This window comes from Aristolochia californica, unplaced genomic scaffold (genome assembly GCF_029961685.1).
Source record: "Aristolochia californica isolate CCGP_79_NKW_82.1479 unplaced genomic scaffold, dmAriCali1.0.hap1 SCAF_7, whole genome shotgun sequence".
NCBI lineage: Eukaryota > Viridiplantae > Streptophyta > Magnoliopsida > Piperales > Aristolochiaceae > Aristolochia > Aristolochia californica.
Genome location: NW_027182268.1, coordinates 2,243,729 through 2,261,098, shown reverse-complemented (window position 1 = coordinate 2,261,098; position 17,370 = coordinate 2,243,729). Strand labels below are relative to the sequence as shown.

General features: G+C 36.9%; 2 protein-coding genes across 3 annotated transcripts; both read left to right on the top strand.

Annotated features, from left to right (window-relative positions):
* The first annotated feature begins 432 nt into the window (after positions 1–432).
* On the top strand, positions 433–1,113 carry LOC137936199 (serine/threonine-protein kinase MPS1-like). Its single transcript, XM_068780766.1, has 2 exons — positions 433–540; positions 697–1,113. The coding sequence occupies exons 1-2, from the start codon at positions 433–435 to the stop codon at positions 1,111–1,113; spliced, it is 525 nt and encodes a 174-aa protein (XP_068636867.1).
* Positions 1,114–1,530: 417 nt separating this feature from the next.
* LOC137937156 (membrin-11-like) lies at positions 1,531–17,262 on the top strand. Of its 2 annotated transcripts, none has more exons than XM_068782238.1 (4): positions 1,531–1,941; positions 10,152–10,272; positions 16,420–16,569; positions 16,878–17,261. In XM_068782238.1, the coding sequence occupies exons 1-4, from the start codon at positions 1,703–1,705 to the stop codon at positions 17,037–17,039; spliced, it is 672 nt and encodes a 223-aa protein (XP_068638339.1). In that variant the 5' UTR covers positions 1,531–1,702; the 3' UTR covers positions 17,040–17,261. The 2 variants fall into 2 exon arrangements, with proteins under 2 accessions (XP_068638339.1, XP_068638338.1); XM_068782237.1 differs by having other exon boundaries at positions 1,606–1,941; positions 10,152–10,269; positions 16,878–17,262.
* The last annotated feature ends 108 nt before the right edge of the window (positions 17,263–17,370 follow it).

Sequence of the window (17,370 nt, the reverse complement as noted above, 5' to 3'; positions counted from 1 at the left end):
GGTAGCAGATTAGCATGCATAGCAACAAACAATAATACTAAATAATAACAAATACCAACCAATAGTACCAATACCAATAGTAGTTTAACAGCAGCAAAAGAAGTGATACAAGAAGTGATCATCCTTCAATTTCGGCATTGTCAAAAACATTGCAGCTCTTCCATATTGCCCAGTTTTTCATGAATCATAATCTGAACAAATAATTGGAATCCTAAAATCATAGCTTTGGTATCATGTTGATTTTAGGATTTCATACTATAAAGTCTTCAACCTAAGACAATGAAAGAAAAGGGAAGAAGAAGAAGAAGAAGAAGAAGAAGATGAAAGGATGGCTAGGAGAGGAGAGAATAAGGGTTATGGAAATAACGGATTCCTTTCTTGTAGCAATTGCTTCTAGCTGTAAACATTATACATGAAGAGCGTATTTCAGATATGAAGCCTGCTAATTTTCTTCTTGTTAGAGGGTCATTAAAGTTGATTGATTTTGGTATCGCAAAAGCTATCATGAGTGATACTACAAACATTCAACGGGATGCTCAGGTCTCTCTCTCATACATACTGTGAAGTTGGGTCCAAGACTTATCTCAAAATGACTAGCCAATTTAAGAAACTTTTTTTCCAACTAATAAATTTAACATTTTTGTACTATCTAATCCATGTGAGACTATTCTTTAACACATACTTTCATTATTTCAGGTTGGCACACTAAATTACATGTCCCGGGAAGCATTTATGTGGAATGAGCAATATGAGAGTGGTAGGCCATCTGACATCTGGTCCCTTGGCTGCATTCTTTACCGAATGGTGTATGGGCGAACTCCTTTTGCAGTCTGGGCCAAATTCAAGGTCATTACTGACCAAAATCATGAGATTAAGTATGATCCTGTTTCGAATCCTTGGCTGCTTGATCTTATGAAGAAGTGCCTTGCATGGGATCGTTCCAAGAGGTGGCGCATCCTTCAGCTTCTTCAACATCCATTTTTGGTCCCTCCACTCCCACCTCAGTTGCCCCTTTCACGGGATCAACACTGTAAATTGCTTATGGAGATGGCTGAAATTTATAGCCTTTGTTCTCAACTCCAACAGTCCCTAACCAATTTAACAGAAGATTAAATTTTGTAAAGTACATGGCCACAACATGGTGCTTAAGAGATTAGAAATTACTTTTGACCCACTTTCAAAATACTTGGGTTTATTGTAATTTTTTCTGATGAGAATGATGCAAATTTTTATCATGTCTATTGGTCTCAGCTTCAGCTTTCCGATTGCAAAAGATAACGAGAGGGCGATAAGAAGGCTTCGGTGCTCAGAACCAGTCATCGGCGAGAGGAGCATTGAGAGAGGGATGCAGAGAGCTTCGAGAGAGAGGGATGCAAAGAGCGTCTAGAGGGAGCGAGTGAAGGTGATTTCAGAGGATAAACACTCGGATTTGAGAGGTAAACCCTTGGATTTCACTTTCACTCGTTTTACTCTCACTTTCACTTTCACTTTCTGCGCTACCTACAATAACAATTTCGGGTAAGTTTCATTTTCCCTCACGTGCACTAGCTGGCTCGAGAAAGTGAATTCGAAGAACAGGGCCTCTTACCCGCCCCATGGGTCGTCTTCTTTTCCTTCTTTACCCGCCCCGAGTCGGATCTTTGGCGCTCTCTGGATTCGATTTACGCGACAAACGTTAATCTTTCTTCTCTTTGTGGTCTCGATGGAAGGAGGAGGCACTTTGTCGGAGATCTACCAAAGCTCAACGCGGATTCTTCTTAGTGTCCGAGATGGTGTGGAGAGGCTCGAACGTCTCGATTCTACATCATCAAAAGCTGTTGAATCCCCGGAGCTTGCATTTTCCATCCGGAGAGAAATTGCTCAGATTCAATCCCTCTGCGTCGAAATGGATCGTCTGTGGCGGTTCCTGGGGACGAAAGGCCAAAGAGATCTCTGGAGAAGGTACATAATCTTTACGAGCACCTTCTGCATGAGCTGTCTTTACCTTGTCGTTTATTGAGGGTATGATGGTATTCGTTTCTGAAAATTCTATGCCATTTTTGAGTAATCGACCGAAATTCCTATATGTTAACATTCTCATGTGCGGGACAGTAAGTGCTATTGAATAAATTTTATGAGTAGATGCTGTGAACAATGTCTGATAGCCTCTCTAGCGCAATTTGTGATAGTACTAAAGTAATTTATGATATCTGATGGAGATCATTTAAATTTTATATATGTAGATTTATCTGAAAGTGATAAAGACTGTGATAGATAGAATATCATACTAAATATCAATATTGAACCAAGTACGTATTTTCCCACTGCTATGGCTTGATTCCCTCAAGATAAATAGCAAGACAAACTCCAAGTATGCAACAGTTGACTGATGTTTTATGCACTGTTACTTTTCGTTTGACATCTGAGTGTCTTGTTGCTGAAGTTTTTCTGCCATTTTATCTTCCTAGTTTTGTTTTTTGAGTTGGTTCCATATATCATTACAACTGCTGAAAATTTGTAAGATTTTATGGTGACTCTTGTGATCAGTATTATTGGGGGAATTTCAGAACAGAGAAAATGAAGAGCATTTGAGAACGTTAGTGGATTCATTGTGGAATTATTGAAGGAGACATATACCTCATTCTCTTCTGTGGTAGCAAATTCCATGGCCTCCAGCACTATGCATCACTGAGTAATTAGTGAGTATTGGAGGGTGATGCGTTCTGAATTGACTCCAAGAGAGAAGTGATGCATCAATGAGACTTCTTCAAAAGGGTTGGACAAAGCATAAATTTGACGGCGACTGACTGGGCTGATCATGGATCAGCTGGTGGAGGACGTGTTCTTCATGATTACACTGGTCACTGCCATCTAGTAGACTCTGATCCTTTTGGGCTTTGTGATTCCATAGAAGCACTGGTTTGTGCTCGCTTGCAAGGTTTTCTTGCTCCGTTGCTTCCCTTCAGGTGGAGGGGGACTCATTTGTTGTCATCAGCTATTAGCAGAGAATACTGACCTCTCATGGTTGCTACCTCTTTTCAGAAATAATATTAAGGACATCCACAGTTATCTCTCCGTATCATGGTTTCATAACCCCTTGGAGCCTGACCAAATTGCTGACATTTGGCATGCTTTAGGGTTTCCTTAGAGCAACACCTCATTATGGGAGACTATTAACCCTGACCATATGTTCTTCATCTTTTCACTTTGGAAAAATTATTTTTGAGAGTTCAGTCTTCTTTCTTAGAAAAGCAGCTTTCAAGGACCGGCAGAGATGCATCCACATTCCACAAGTTTTGTAGTAGAGAATCTTTCATTCTAAAAATAATAAATCCTGCTCATTTTCTCTAAAAATGCCCTAAATTTTGTTTAATTTTACTTCAGTGCCATTTGACATAGAAATGTTTGTTTTAGGTTACTTTCCACCTTGAAAATATTCAATTTTTGGATTTTAAAGTTGAGATGAAGGTAAATAAAATAAAAAATTTCATATACAAAAATTTCAACTTTGAAACAAGGAAAATAAATCAGTGAACTCTCTTGACCCTTTTGATTGAATATAAATAATTTTGGTAAATGGCTGTGGTGGTAATGAAAAGAAATGCCTTATGGAGGAAGTCTGTGGCTTCCAACTGTCAACAATCTCATGTGTGAGTTGCTTGCTGATTTATGCATCTGCTTTCAGGAATCTATATATAACATGAAATCCTATTTTCGCTCAAGGCATTAGATTCATTGTTAGAGATGGTTCTCAGGTGAAATTTGGGGAAAAAATCTAGTTTGGTGGGCTCTTGTTGAATTTCTAGAAAAGAGAAATGCTTCATCGACTTGTTGTAATTTGAGTACATGAACCTCTATTTATAATAGAGGAAACAAGTCGAATCCATTTACAATTAAACTACCCTTGTTCTAGTTACACTCAAAGTTAAAGACTAAAAGATAAGCCCTAAAACAATTGAACAACTGAACATAAATAGAATACTAACATAACTAAAACACCTTTAATCGAGACTCTTTTGTGAGACCTCCTGTGACTCCTATAAGATTCTTTCATATTTGCTCTTCAATACTCCTTCTCTAGTTGGAGTTTATAACTTCAGCTTGCAATGAAAAGGATTCTTGGTCTTCAATCTTGGTTTTCAATCTTCATTGGCTAAATTTTTTTCCTATATGTTAAATCCATCATTTGTTCTCCCCCTTTCTTGAATATTTTGGTCACATTAACATTACCACAATATGTGGAACAAAAAGTCTCTTTCTTGGATTTCCTCTTCTACTTCTCCCACTCAAGTTGGGGATAAAAAGGACATAGAGACCCGACTTAGATAAAATACAATGTGGGAGAAGAAAATCACTCTTAGCCGTACGACAAAGCTCTATACACCAGTCAAAATGCTCATAGTCTGAAACACACTCTGCTCAATTTTAAAGGCAGAAGACTGCCCAACTTTGGGGCATAACAAAGTGATTACTCACTTTTTAAAGCTAACTCAAACACAAATCACTTCTTGGGTGATGAATAAAAGATTTGACTCAAGTTGGATGTTGGGCATACTCTTACACTTTTTAGGTAATGGGTTTAGGCATTGTGCTGAAGTGAGAAAAACACAAGAAGGTAAACTGAAGAAATACTAGAGGAAAACAACTTTAACCAGAAGTAGGCGAGTATATAACACTCACACTTCCAAATGAATCTAGAATTTGACCTTTTTTTTCTTGAAAAACTATGGGAGACTATAACGGTAGAACTTAATAAATTTGACCAAGAATAACTTTTTTTAGGGGTGACCTATTTTTCGGACTTGACAATGCATAAGATACACAACCAAGTAATGAAAACGCAAAACTTGAAAACAACATCAAAGCAAGAAATGTTTGCATATCTTGAATGAACACATCATGGAGTGATTAATTCTGACAAAAACTCTCTGATTAGAAGATAAATTTGGCTAAAAAACTAAGATTCTAGGATAAAAGGAAATATTTCGGTAGAACTGACTTTTAGTATCAATATCTCCCACAATATAAATCAGAATCACAAACCGTTTGTTTCTTAAGAAACTAGACTCAAAAAGCTTTAATTGGATATCTAATTTGACATAAAAAGCTTTGTTCTTGAGTTTGTTATGACCTTTGTATTTTCTTCATTTTGTAGCTTGATGGTTGCTGAATCCAATGGTAATATCTCTTTACATATAGATAAGATTGACATGAAATTTTCTCCTTATGAAACTAGACTTCGATGCCTTTCATTCAAGTATAATATTTATTCATAAAATATACTTCTTTTGAGAGAAAGAATCTGATAGATTTTGGCCTTTGTAATCTGGCTGAACTGAATACTCTTTCTTCTTTGACTAACCTGACCATTGACCCTTGCGAAATCGATATCGCCCTCTAGAAAAGTCAGATTGAAAATCGGTTTGATAGGGTAGAAAATAGACTTTCATCTCTTTCTTTTGACATATAAATATCCATATCGTTTTTATGGTATAAAACGGCTCAAAATTGAAGCTTTCTGCTGCAACTTGAACCTCTCTTGTAGTTTGACCGTTTCTATTTTAAAAATCGATTTCTCTTTGTATGAAACTGCGATAGCTAAAATTCTGCGTTTTGGCAAGTAGACGCGAAGATCATTCTGTCAATATATAATTTGCAATATGAAAAGGTGTGGAGGTGCGAACGACAAGAAAACAATGGGTACTGGGATAGGAAAGAAAGAAAAGATAGAATACAAACCTAAACGACTAGAGATGATAAATTTGAAAAGGATCATATTATCTCTGTGGGTTGACCGAGTCAACTCACAAAACCTGCTCTGATACCATGTTAAATTTCAGGAAAAGATAAATACTTCATTGACTTGTTGTAGTTTGAGTAAATGAACATCTATTTATAATAAAAGAAACAAGTAGAATCCAATTACAATTAGACTACACATATCTTAGTTATACCCAAAGTTAAATACTAAAAGATAAGTCATAAAACAATTGAACAACTGAACATAAATATAAGACTAACATAACTAAAATACCTTTAACTGAGACTCTTCTATGAGACCTCCTCCTATGAGACTCCTTTAAGACTCCGCCATATTAATTCTGGCTCTATGAGACTTCTTATTGTGAAAGTCATGTAAGACTCTTCCATATCTGCTCTTCAAAAACTCTCTCTTGAGTATACTCCTGAAACATCTTTAGATAGGTTAGAAATCCTAGTGTATTAATTAGTGATGCTTTGATGGATTCCGAGGAAGAAATGGATGGAACTTCAACTTGAGGAGTAACCTTAATGATCATGGGATTGTTCAGATTAGGTTGCTTGCAGTGTTGCTTGATGCTTTTTACTTGAAGGGCCAACAATATGATAAGAGTTTTTGGAGACCAGTTCAGGTGAACTTCCTGTCGCCTCTTTCTATTTGCTACTTCAAGGATCTTGGGTACATCATGAATAACCGACAGCTTTACCTTGGAAACTTGTGGCTTCAGCTTGAGATCAAGTTCTCTGACAGTGTGTGAAGAAAGGAAAGACATACTGCTGATCAGCTTTATAAAAGGGGATTGCAGACATTATCTTTACTTCTCAAATTCTGTGGGTCAGAGAATGACTTTATTGATCATGTGCTTTGTAATTGCGCTTCTGCTGTCTAATTGGTAATCTTTTCTCTCAAGGGTTTGATATCCAATTTTGGTTTCTCAACTCTTTGAAAGCCACATTGAAGCAATACCTTGCAATCTCATGTTATGGGCTGGTATGGGCTGGCCCATAACACGACCCTAGTATGGGCTAGGTAGTTATGGTCCTGGGTTGATTACCTATGTCTTCTACTCCTAACAGACCGATCTTTTGGGTAGTATTGGCTAGGTGCTTAACATTTGGTATCAGAGCTGGTCCTCGGTCGCGAGTTCGATTCCTGCGGGGCGCAAAGGCTGGATTAAGCGTACAAAGGCGTGAATACTGATAGGTCCTCATGTCATCCTTGGGTCAGGTCAGTGTCGGTGAGCCGCCGTGGTCGTCGGCTCGTGATGGGGTGTGTGGTGTTATGGGCTGGTATGGGCTGGCCCATAACACGACCCTAGTATGGGCTGGCCCATAACACGACCCTAGTATGGGCTAGGTAGTTATGGTCCTGGGTTGATTACCTGTCTTCCACTCCTAACAGACCAGTCTTTTGGGTAGTATTGGCTAGGTGCTTAACATCTCATTACCTAGTGTGTGAAAAGCTCTTTGAGTGATTACTGTGGCAGCCATCCATGGAACAATTGGCTTGCAAGAAAGTTGTAACTTTTGGAATAAGCTAATAGTTGTGGGAGTTGTTATTCTGAAAGCTATAAATTCCATCTTATTTAAGGCTAAGCTTTTGAAAGATCTTGAGGTTTTTCCTGATGAAATGATTCAGATAAGTTGGAGGCATAGTGCTAGTGTCTCTTCTCACAACCGTCCAAAGATGATTAGGTAGACTCCCCAAGAGGTGCTTTGAAATCAAATTTTGATGGCAGATCATTGGGAACTTGGCTTTAGCTAGTAGTTTAGAGTTAGTAGAGGCCATAATGTTATATCTTGTTAGTAGCCTTGGATCTTTTTAAGGCACATGCCTTCCTCGGAAGCAGAAATTAGAGCTACGCTTCATGGGCTGAATGTATACAAGGAGTACTTTGACCATCTTAATTGTAGAAGGTGACTCAAAGTTGTTGGCTGGATGAAGAGCTCAGTTGGTCGACCTCGGAAGCTGCACCGGTTTTCTTTATGAGCTAAGGACATTGCTCAGTTGCATGTAATCTTGTGGAATTTGTTCTTCATTAGCAAATGCTATCTCTTCCGGAAAAGAATTGTGTTATCTCAACTTCTTGATGTAGGTTTTATTGAATCTTCTGGGGCCTTGGGAGCTGGCCTCATTACACTTTTTCTCTGTATTTAATTTTTTTTCCATCAATTAGTATTCGATATTCACAAAAGAAAACTTACTAGTGAGATGAATTGCTCTACTTGAAGTCTAGCTTGTGCTCACATCATTTATGTGTAGACATACACGTTATACACATGCATACACACTGAGAGTTAGCAGATAAAAATATCATAAACAATAGTTTGAATGTTGAAGAGTTTTAAGAATAATGTGACATATTTTGAAACTAATTTAGTTTTTCTTTTTTTTTTAAAGTGATTTTTTCTTTATTTTGAATATCTTTCACTCTATTTCTTCAAGCTTAAATCTTTTGTAAATTATGTCTGTTGATTAAGTTAAAACTATGACTTTTGGAAGAAAGTAAGGCTAAAGAGTGAAATTGTGAAAAAAGATTCTTTAAGATAGAAGTGAGATTACAGTTCACAACATTAGTTGTAGGGCTAAAGAAAAATCAAGAGGCTATAGGGATGGACTTCCAAAAACAAGCTGTGGAGAGGATGCCCAGGTTGAGTGGACTTCCTACAGGCCCAATTGATAACCATGGTAGAGTCACCGAATCTACTAGTAAAACCACCCACCATTCAAGGAAAGTTCTCAGTTCAACCTAGGTGAGTCACAATGTGCTGAAATGAGTAAAGAAGACCAAGTGTATGTATATATATATATATATTTTTTTTTTATGAATGGTGCGTATATTGATAAAAAGGAGAAGAAAAATTACAAACCTAGGTCTAGGGGCCTGACTCCACAACAAAGTGTGGGAGAGAAATGCCCGCCTTGGCTTGGGTGTCTGCTAGGTGAGTAGAGAAGACCAAGTTAATACCACCATTAGCATTAATAACTACTCCAACCCCACTAGCTAGTCTAGGATTACCCCTTGATGGTTGTCAAAATTCAGTTTCAACCTTCCAAAGGGAGCACTCAGCGGCAGGGGTGGTACGATGGATGGGGTAAGAGGTGATGGATCTTCAATTACCCCTAATAATGGCGCCTGTAATATGTTATAGCTCTGGGATTTTAGTTGTCTAGAAGAGTAAGTAGTGTGCTATTCTTTTTTCTTTTTTCGATTCCCCTGCCAATGGAGATCTAGCGGTTCCCAAATTCTTTTGCTTCTTTCTTCCCAAACTCCTTATAGGTGGCCACCACAGAGATTTAGCCGTAGTTTCCTAGTGATTGACTCTATTAGGAAAAACATGATTTGCTCAACGAGTTGGTAGAGAGAAGGAGCAAAGCGAAATTGGACCCAAACTTGCTCATTTGAGCTGTAAAGCAGCTATTAATAAATAGATGATCAATCATTTCCTCCAATGAAAAGCTTGCAAGTTTAGTTTTTAATAATTTGGCCTTTCCTAATAAGCTGGTAAGTTGTAAACATTTTTACTTTTCATGCCACACCAAAGGAAGTGAGTGACTTTAGGTGGCATTCTCCAGGTAAGAGCCACTTTCTGCGTGGAGCTGGGGATGTGGCCAATCAGCTGTTTGTATTGAGATGCAACATTGTATGAGCTAAAGGTGCCATATTTTGGTAAAGTTATTCTCCCTTCTCCCAATGTTGGGCATGTTGATGCATAAGAGGTGGTTACTTGCTTCAAAAGCCTCTTGACCTCTTCTAAAATTAAGCTCCCAAGATGAAAAGTTTCATCTACAACTAAGAAGTGGTGAGCCACAATTTGAGAGGGGAAAAGAATGTGAAACTTAAGATTTGGCAAACTATGTTTGGGTTACAAAAATCAAGCTGAAGCTTGATAACTTTCAGTAGAATTGGGTCCAGCCATTCTCATATCTGGGGGAGTGTCTTCTGCTTAGTATATGAGAATGGCTGGAGAAGGGATTGTGGCTTTCTCCATTTATAAAAAATGGAAAATTTTGCCTTAAAAGCAATCAGCACAAGCTTTGATAGGCTATGTAATGAGGATCAGTTGGATCAGCTTGGCTATCACCATTTAAAACACTCATTGAAGGACTAAAAATTTATTTGCTGCAAGTTAATTTTTTTTCTAGATTTTTTTTCACTTGTCTGTATAATCATATTCCTTTTTGATAGAGTTCTGCATACCATTGCAATTTTTTTTGTTATGTTAAATAATTATCATTTTTCGGTTCACATTCTTTTTCATTCTGCTTGTTCTGTATGTAATGGATTTCACTTCAGAAATAGTTTCTTCACCCCATTATAACTATTGTTTCCAGAAACGGTATCTTTATCCTTCTATACCCTTTGTCCTATTTGCCTATATCTTTTCTAATGCCTATTTTAACTGTGCAGGAAAGTTGAGCGCATTGTGGAAGAAGTCAATTCCTTGAAAGAAAGTCTGGATTCAGTGTTACTCCGTGGACAGAGCCGTATTCAAGAAGCTAAAGAAAGGGCGGAATTGCTAGAAAGAGTTGTATGCAACACATTCTTTTAAGTTGTTTTATGATATTTAATACAGAAACATGCAACTTTTCAAAATTATTGCGTGATTGCATGTTTTGGTGTTCTTGGTCAGTTGTAGTTTTACTCAGCAAAATGTATTCTTCATCTTTTTCTGTGTCATAGCTTTATCATAAACATGTTTACCCCAGCTACTTCATTCTTCCTTTTTAATCATACTGTCCTCAGCCCACTCCAGTTTGCTCCTTGCATTCATCCAGTTAATAGTGACTCCTCAAACGACATGTAAGCAGGTTTCTCTTGAGTATGGGCAGTTAACCGATCTATGTCAGTTGCATGAATTCATGGGCTTGGAGCTGATCCTTGGTTGCGTTACTGGTATGGGAAATAGACTGCCTACTTTTCTCCCCTTAACCAGTGTTAAAATTCATTTAAGTGTAGTTTGGTCTTTTTAACCTATTCGTATGGCCCTCTAGGAGTAGCAATAAGGTGGTTTTGTTGTTAGAAGTGTAAGTTTCAATTTTCAGATTGTTGTGATTTGTATTTAGCGAGTTGTGGGGGTTTAAGTCACGAGGGGGCATTTTTATAACTGTAACTTATTTTACTTAAGTGATTTATTACTTAAGTGGTTCAATTTTTTGCTCCCATCGAGTGCTTATTGCACACGCTCTTCACTCTCATCTCTCTTTCCTTAATTTTTCTTCTTTTATTCCTCAATTTTCTACTTTTCACATGTTATCAGAGCCATAAGATCCTGTTTCAGAGCTTCTTAGGTGTTGCTTTTTATCTTTCTGAAGTTTTCACATTCCAGGAAAGGGAAATTTAAGAATTTCCTGCTGATTGAAAGTCAAAGTTAGATGCTTTCAGTTTCTTTTGTGCTATAACCCTAGGGTTGATGGCTTGTGCTACCATTGATTTTGTGCCTTTGAAGGGTTATGCCTTGGGATTATCCCAATTGAGTTCTGCGCAGGGTTCCAATCCTATGCCTAGTGCTTGCATCATCACCATATATGCTGATTTCATCCATAATTTTTATGAAGTTTCATATATTGTGTTGATTTGATCCTTGGTACTTCTAAAATTGGTTGATTCTGGTTGGATTGAAGATTTGGAAGCCCTGTTTTTTTTGTGTGGGCCCACACTACTGCTCAGGCATCATATCGTGACGGTTAATTCCTGTTTTTGTTGCTAATTAATTTGATCTATTATTGCTGGTTCTGGTGAAATAATCACACCTATTAGAGAATTGGAAATTCTAAAGGTAAAGATCCTGTAGTTATTACTAAAGAGAAGTTGAATGGTCGGAATTACCTAGTTGGTCCAAATTTGTTTGGATCTATCTTAAGGCTAAAAGGAAGACTAAGTGCCTTAGAGATGATCCACCTGTTCCTATAACTGATGATTGAGAAGTCGGAGACAGTCAGGCAATAACCTGCTTACACCATAGTATGGAGTTGAAATTTAGAAGTCAGATTATGAGTTGTGAAACTGCAAAGGTAATTTGGACTTCTCTTGAATCTCTGTATGCACAGGAGAATAATTTTTCTAGAATTTATGAATTGTATGCCAAGTTGTTTACCCTAAACAGGAATGATAGGACAATAACAAAATATTACAGTGAGTAGTTGCAAGGTATTTTATAGAAGATTAGTATCGACCATTCGTTTACCATAGAAGAGAAAGAGCTTTGAAAGAGGCAAATTCATGTAGCCAAGTTCTTGGATTGTTTGGGACCTAAGTTTGATATTGTCAGAGCTCAGTTGCTTGTCTTTGATGATGTGCCATCACTCCCAAAGGCTTTTTACAAGGTAGTGCATGTAGAAATAGCTGTGACATTACAAGGTAGTAAAGAAACTAAGGGGGTGGAGGCTGTTGCCCTCATTATTTAGCTTGCAAAGAGTCGGTTGGAGACTACACATGGATGTGGAGGGGTAGCAAAGGCAGAGGCCGAGATAGTTCTGGTAGAGGTAGAAGTAGTGGGGATAATAAAGGTGATAGAAGGTTATACATTGTGCATGCACCAATTTTCTAGTATGTGCTGGGATAAGTTTGATAAGCCAATTTGGACGAATTCTTCCACTCCAGACAGCTGTGAGACATCTTCTATTCGAGTTGTTTGGTATTGTATCTGGTGTCCTAGATTGAGCTTCAACAGTTAGCTCATTGGATAGCACAAGAAAAAATTCAGCTTAAATCTGGATCTTCACATGCAACAATATACCAGTATGACCTTTGATTCTTCCTATACAAATATCTCCTTAAATATAGATATGATTGACATGAAATTTTCTCCTTTTGAAACTAGACTTAAATACCTTTCAACCAAGTGTAACTTCTCTTCATAAAATATACTTCTTTTGAAATAAATAATCTGATAAATTTCAGACTTCGTAATCTGGCCGAACTGAGTTTTTTATGTTTCTTATTCACTCTTACCAGGGTGAAGGGTATTCTTGTCATATTAGTAATTTTGACATCTATAAATTCAACTTAAGGGGGAGGGTTTGGGCAAGTACATTACCCTAATCTTCCTCCTCTTTTCTCCAAACTCATCACTCTTCTTCTTCTCCTCCTAAAACCTTCTCTCCACAACTCTTCTTCTTCTTCTCACCCTTTAATCCTCTTCTTTTGTGATTATACATCATGGAATCCTAAGTTTCATCACTACTCATTGTTTGTTTTAGGACCTCCAGACGAGTAGTATGGTTGGTTAAGGGGATGAGGGCGATGAACCATACCACTTGGAAGGTTCATCACAATAGACTTCTTTAGCGTTCCATGTGGTTGGTTCACCCTTGTAGTGGTATTTGCGGTTGGGTCATCCTTCTCCAACAAAGTTGATTGGGTTATTTCCAACAAAGTTTATTGTTTGTGTAAATCTTGTTAGCTTCAGAAGCACCATCGAGTGTCATTTTTGTCAAGTCAAAGTCGTAGTAGTAGTCTTTTTGAATAATGCATTCAGATGTAGTAGTCTTTTTGAATAATATATTCAGATGTAGTAGTCTTTTTGAATAATACATTCAGATGTATGGGGACCTTGTCGTATCCCTAACATCTTTGGTTATAATTACTTTGTTTCATTTATTAATGATTTCAGCCAAACTACTTAGGTGTATCTCCTAAGGGAGAAATATGAAGTCTTTAATGTATTTTTGTATTTTTATAATGAAATAAAAACACAGTTTGGTGCTTCTCTTCGTATCATTCGTATTGATAATGTGCTTGAGTTTATGAACCGTATATTTGATTTATATTGTGACACTCATGATATTATTCATCAATTTTCATGTATGTTCACTCTTTAAGAATAGAGTTGCAGAGAGAAAGAACTATCGTCTTTTTGAAGTTACTCATACTATGGTACTTTGTATACATCTTCCAAAATCTTACTGGGATGATCCAGTTCTTATTACCTTTTTTATCACAAGGATGTAGTCATTAGTGTTTGTGGGAATAATTCTCTTTCAAGTTCTTAAACTGGATGTTGGACTGTTTCCTCTTTGTCCTTGTATCTTTGGATGTGTGTATTTTGTGCATGTCTTTGGCCATCCTATTGATAACTTATCCCGTAGAGTTGTTAAATGTGTTTTTTCTAGGTTATACTCACTCACACAAAATTTATTAGCAATACTGTCCTTCCACTAGGAAGACGTTTGTATCAGCTAATGTAACCTTCTTTGAAGACGTTCCATTTCTCTATGTTAGACAAATTGTCTATTCCATCTTCTGTTAATACAAATATTGTTGCTCCTAGTCCTGTGGAGGATGTCACTAGCCTATGCCTAGTGTTGCAGGACCAAAGCCACTATGAGCTTATTAGTGCCAAAAACCTCCCAAGGCACCATCAAAGGATCTCTTCCACTACGTTTGCCAACACCCTCTTTATCTGTGGCACATGAGGTAAGCGATTTGGATCTCCCTACTACTATTAGGAAAGATATTCTTACGTCCATTAGACATCCTATTGATGAGGTAAAAAAGCATGCTGCTAAGCACTTTTAAACCAAAGATTTGGGGTCACTCAAATACTTCCTCTGGATAGAGGTTCTAGAAGCAAGGCAAGAGTTGTTTTAACACAAAGGAAGTACGTTACAGATATGTTGCAGGAGTATGGACTATAGGAGCCAAACCTATAGAGACACCTATGGAGGTAGGTCATTATTTTCATGATGAAAATAGTGCTGAATTTATAGATAAGACCATATACAGGAGGTTAGTAGGTAAGTTGATTGATGCTACAGTTACACTTCTATATATATTATTTGCTATAAGCATGATTAATTAATGTATGGAATGTCCACATAAATTTTATTTGGAGGCAGCTGAAAGAATATTGAGATATTCGAAGGTGGCACTAGAGCAATGTTTGTTATTTACTCCACATGGTCATTTAAAGATAGAGAGATACTTCGATGCGGACTAAACACGATCAAAATTGTTGGTTACTGTGTGTTTGCTGGTGGAAATTTAATTAGTTGGAAGAGTAAGAAGCAAAGTATGGTGGCCTACTCTAGTGGAGAAGCAAAATATAGAGTAATGACTCGTGTGGTTAGCGACCTTATATAGCTCAAATCAGTTTTACAGGAGTTGAGCTTCTCTACCAGCAAGTTATGACCATGTATTGTAATAATCAAGACGCAATTTTTATTGCAAGCAATTTAGTATTCCACTAGCGGACCAAACATGTCGAAGTTAATTGTAATTTCATCGGGGATGTGGTTGTGAGTGGAGCAATAATTACTCCATATGTTTGGTCAGGTGACCAGATTGGTGATATATTTACCAACGCTTTAGGCAAGTGAGAAGTTGGGATTTTTTGTAACAAGTTGGAACTTTTAGGTATATGTGCTTCAGATCGAGGGAGAGTGTAAAATTCCTATGAGGCTAGTTTGGTCTTTTTACCCTACTTGTATGACTCTAAGAGTAACGGTTAGGAAGTAGAAGTTTCAATTTTCAGATTATTCTGATATGTATTTAGTGAGTTATGTGGATTTAAGTCATGATGAGTATTTTTGTAATTTTTACCTATTTCACTTAAGTAATTTTTAAATAAAAAAGGGGGTCGATTTTCTGCCCCCATGGAGTGCTTATGGCACACACTCTTCACTCTTCACTCTTCACTCTCTCCTCTCTCTAATTTCTTTTATTTTCTTCTTTTATTCCTCAAATTTTAACTTTTCACATATAGCATCCTCATACATATCTTGAAGGGCGTTAAAAAACTTTGGATCTCTTTGTTCCTGTATCCACCAGGCCATGTCTATGGACTTTGTAGATGGCTTCAGTAAATTAGTGAATACTGTACATGGGCCTCCTCGCTTGCTATTTCTCTATGAATTGTCTAAGGGCCATCCATGTTCCCCTATTCTACTGCAAATCAGAAAGGCAGGTTGAAGCAAGTCCTTGTCTACTAATTCTATTGCAACATTGCATTAAAAAATAAAAAAATTTCTGTCGATTTCTCTTTGTAGAAAAATTCAATTACCAAAATTATTTGTGTTGGAAAGTAGACTTGAAGATATTTCCGTCAAAATATAATTTTTAATATTAAAAGTTTAGTGTGGATGTTCTAACACCAAGAAAACAACAGGTACTAGGATAGGAATGAAAGAAAAAAGATAAATATGAACCTAAACTACTAGATAGATTAAAAAAGGATCACATTATCTCTGTCGGTTGAATGAGTCAACTCATAGAACATGCTCTGACACTATGTTGAATTTTTGAAAAGATGAAAACTTTGTTGATTTATTGTAATTTGAGTACAATGAGCCTGTATTTGTAATAGAGTAAACAAGTAGAATCCTATTACAATTAAACTACCCTTGTCCTAATTACGCCCAAAGTTAAACACTACAAGATAAGTACTAAAATAATTAAATAACTGAACATAAATAGAAGATTAATATAACCAAAACATCAATATGCAAATGAATGAGACCACAGTCACAATGTGTTTCAGTTGGCAACAAAAGTATTAGCCTTAGTTAATACCCAATAATCTTTTAAGAGCATGGGATGAATCCTATGGTACAGTCAGTTTGATGAAATGATCACTAGCAGAATGACTTTGTCAAAACCTATTTTCACAAGGTTGCCATGATAATGAAAAGGCATTGACTTGTTCTTGATGATTTACTGATTTTCTTTTATTCATCAGAATGGAGAATCTGCTTATGTTTTGAGAATTTTCGATGAGGAAGCTCAAGCAATGCAATCAGCACATAACTCATCGAGGATGCTTGATGAAGCATATGCTACGGGGGTGGCCATTCTAGGCAAATATGCAGAACAAAGAGATTACTTGAAGGTAGTCTTGACATTTTGGGTTGCTTTTCCTTCAAAACTTGCCTCTAGTCTTTATTATATTTTTGTTGAGAATTATTCATAGTAACACTGCAGTAATAAAGAATGTTCGTAGAATTTGTAGAAAGGGTAATCTTTCAGTTTAGCTACTCAAAAAAATAATACTCACAATTTTGTATATCTTTAATTGAACTCTTGACTACTATTCTGCATGTTTGGGTGTCAGTGCAACCAAATTTTCCCAGTTCTTTTTACACCAGAGCATGCTTTGCTTCTAAGAATTTCTGAACTCTTTCTTTATCTTTATTACAGAGAGCACAGAGAAAAGCACTGGATGTCCTGAATACTGTGGGTCTTTCCAACTCTGTTTTAAAGCTGATAGAGAGACGGCACCGTGTCGACAAGTGGATTGCTTATGCGGGTATGATGGCCACACTTTTCGTCGTTTATGCATTTTGGAGGTGGACTCGTTGATCTATCTGTCTTGGTGTATAAATACTTAATACTTGTTCTGTAAATTCCCTGTTAGTTGTGCTACATTCTTCCAATAGGTGTGAGATTATTACTTGCATCCCTCTATCCATTCATGTAAAGATTAAGAGAATCTAATTCTTGTGTACTGTGTTCAAAATTCTAAATAGAATGCAAGCATATATCAGCTAGAGTTAAATCTGGTTCTATGACCCGCTACAATATATCCAGCTATTCATTTCCAAATGTTGCTTTCTCTTGTACTGTTTCTACTCTTTAAGTGGGATTCTTGGATGGACTCTCATTGCTTTCCTACTTAAATCCTTCATGTTGA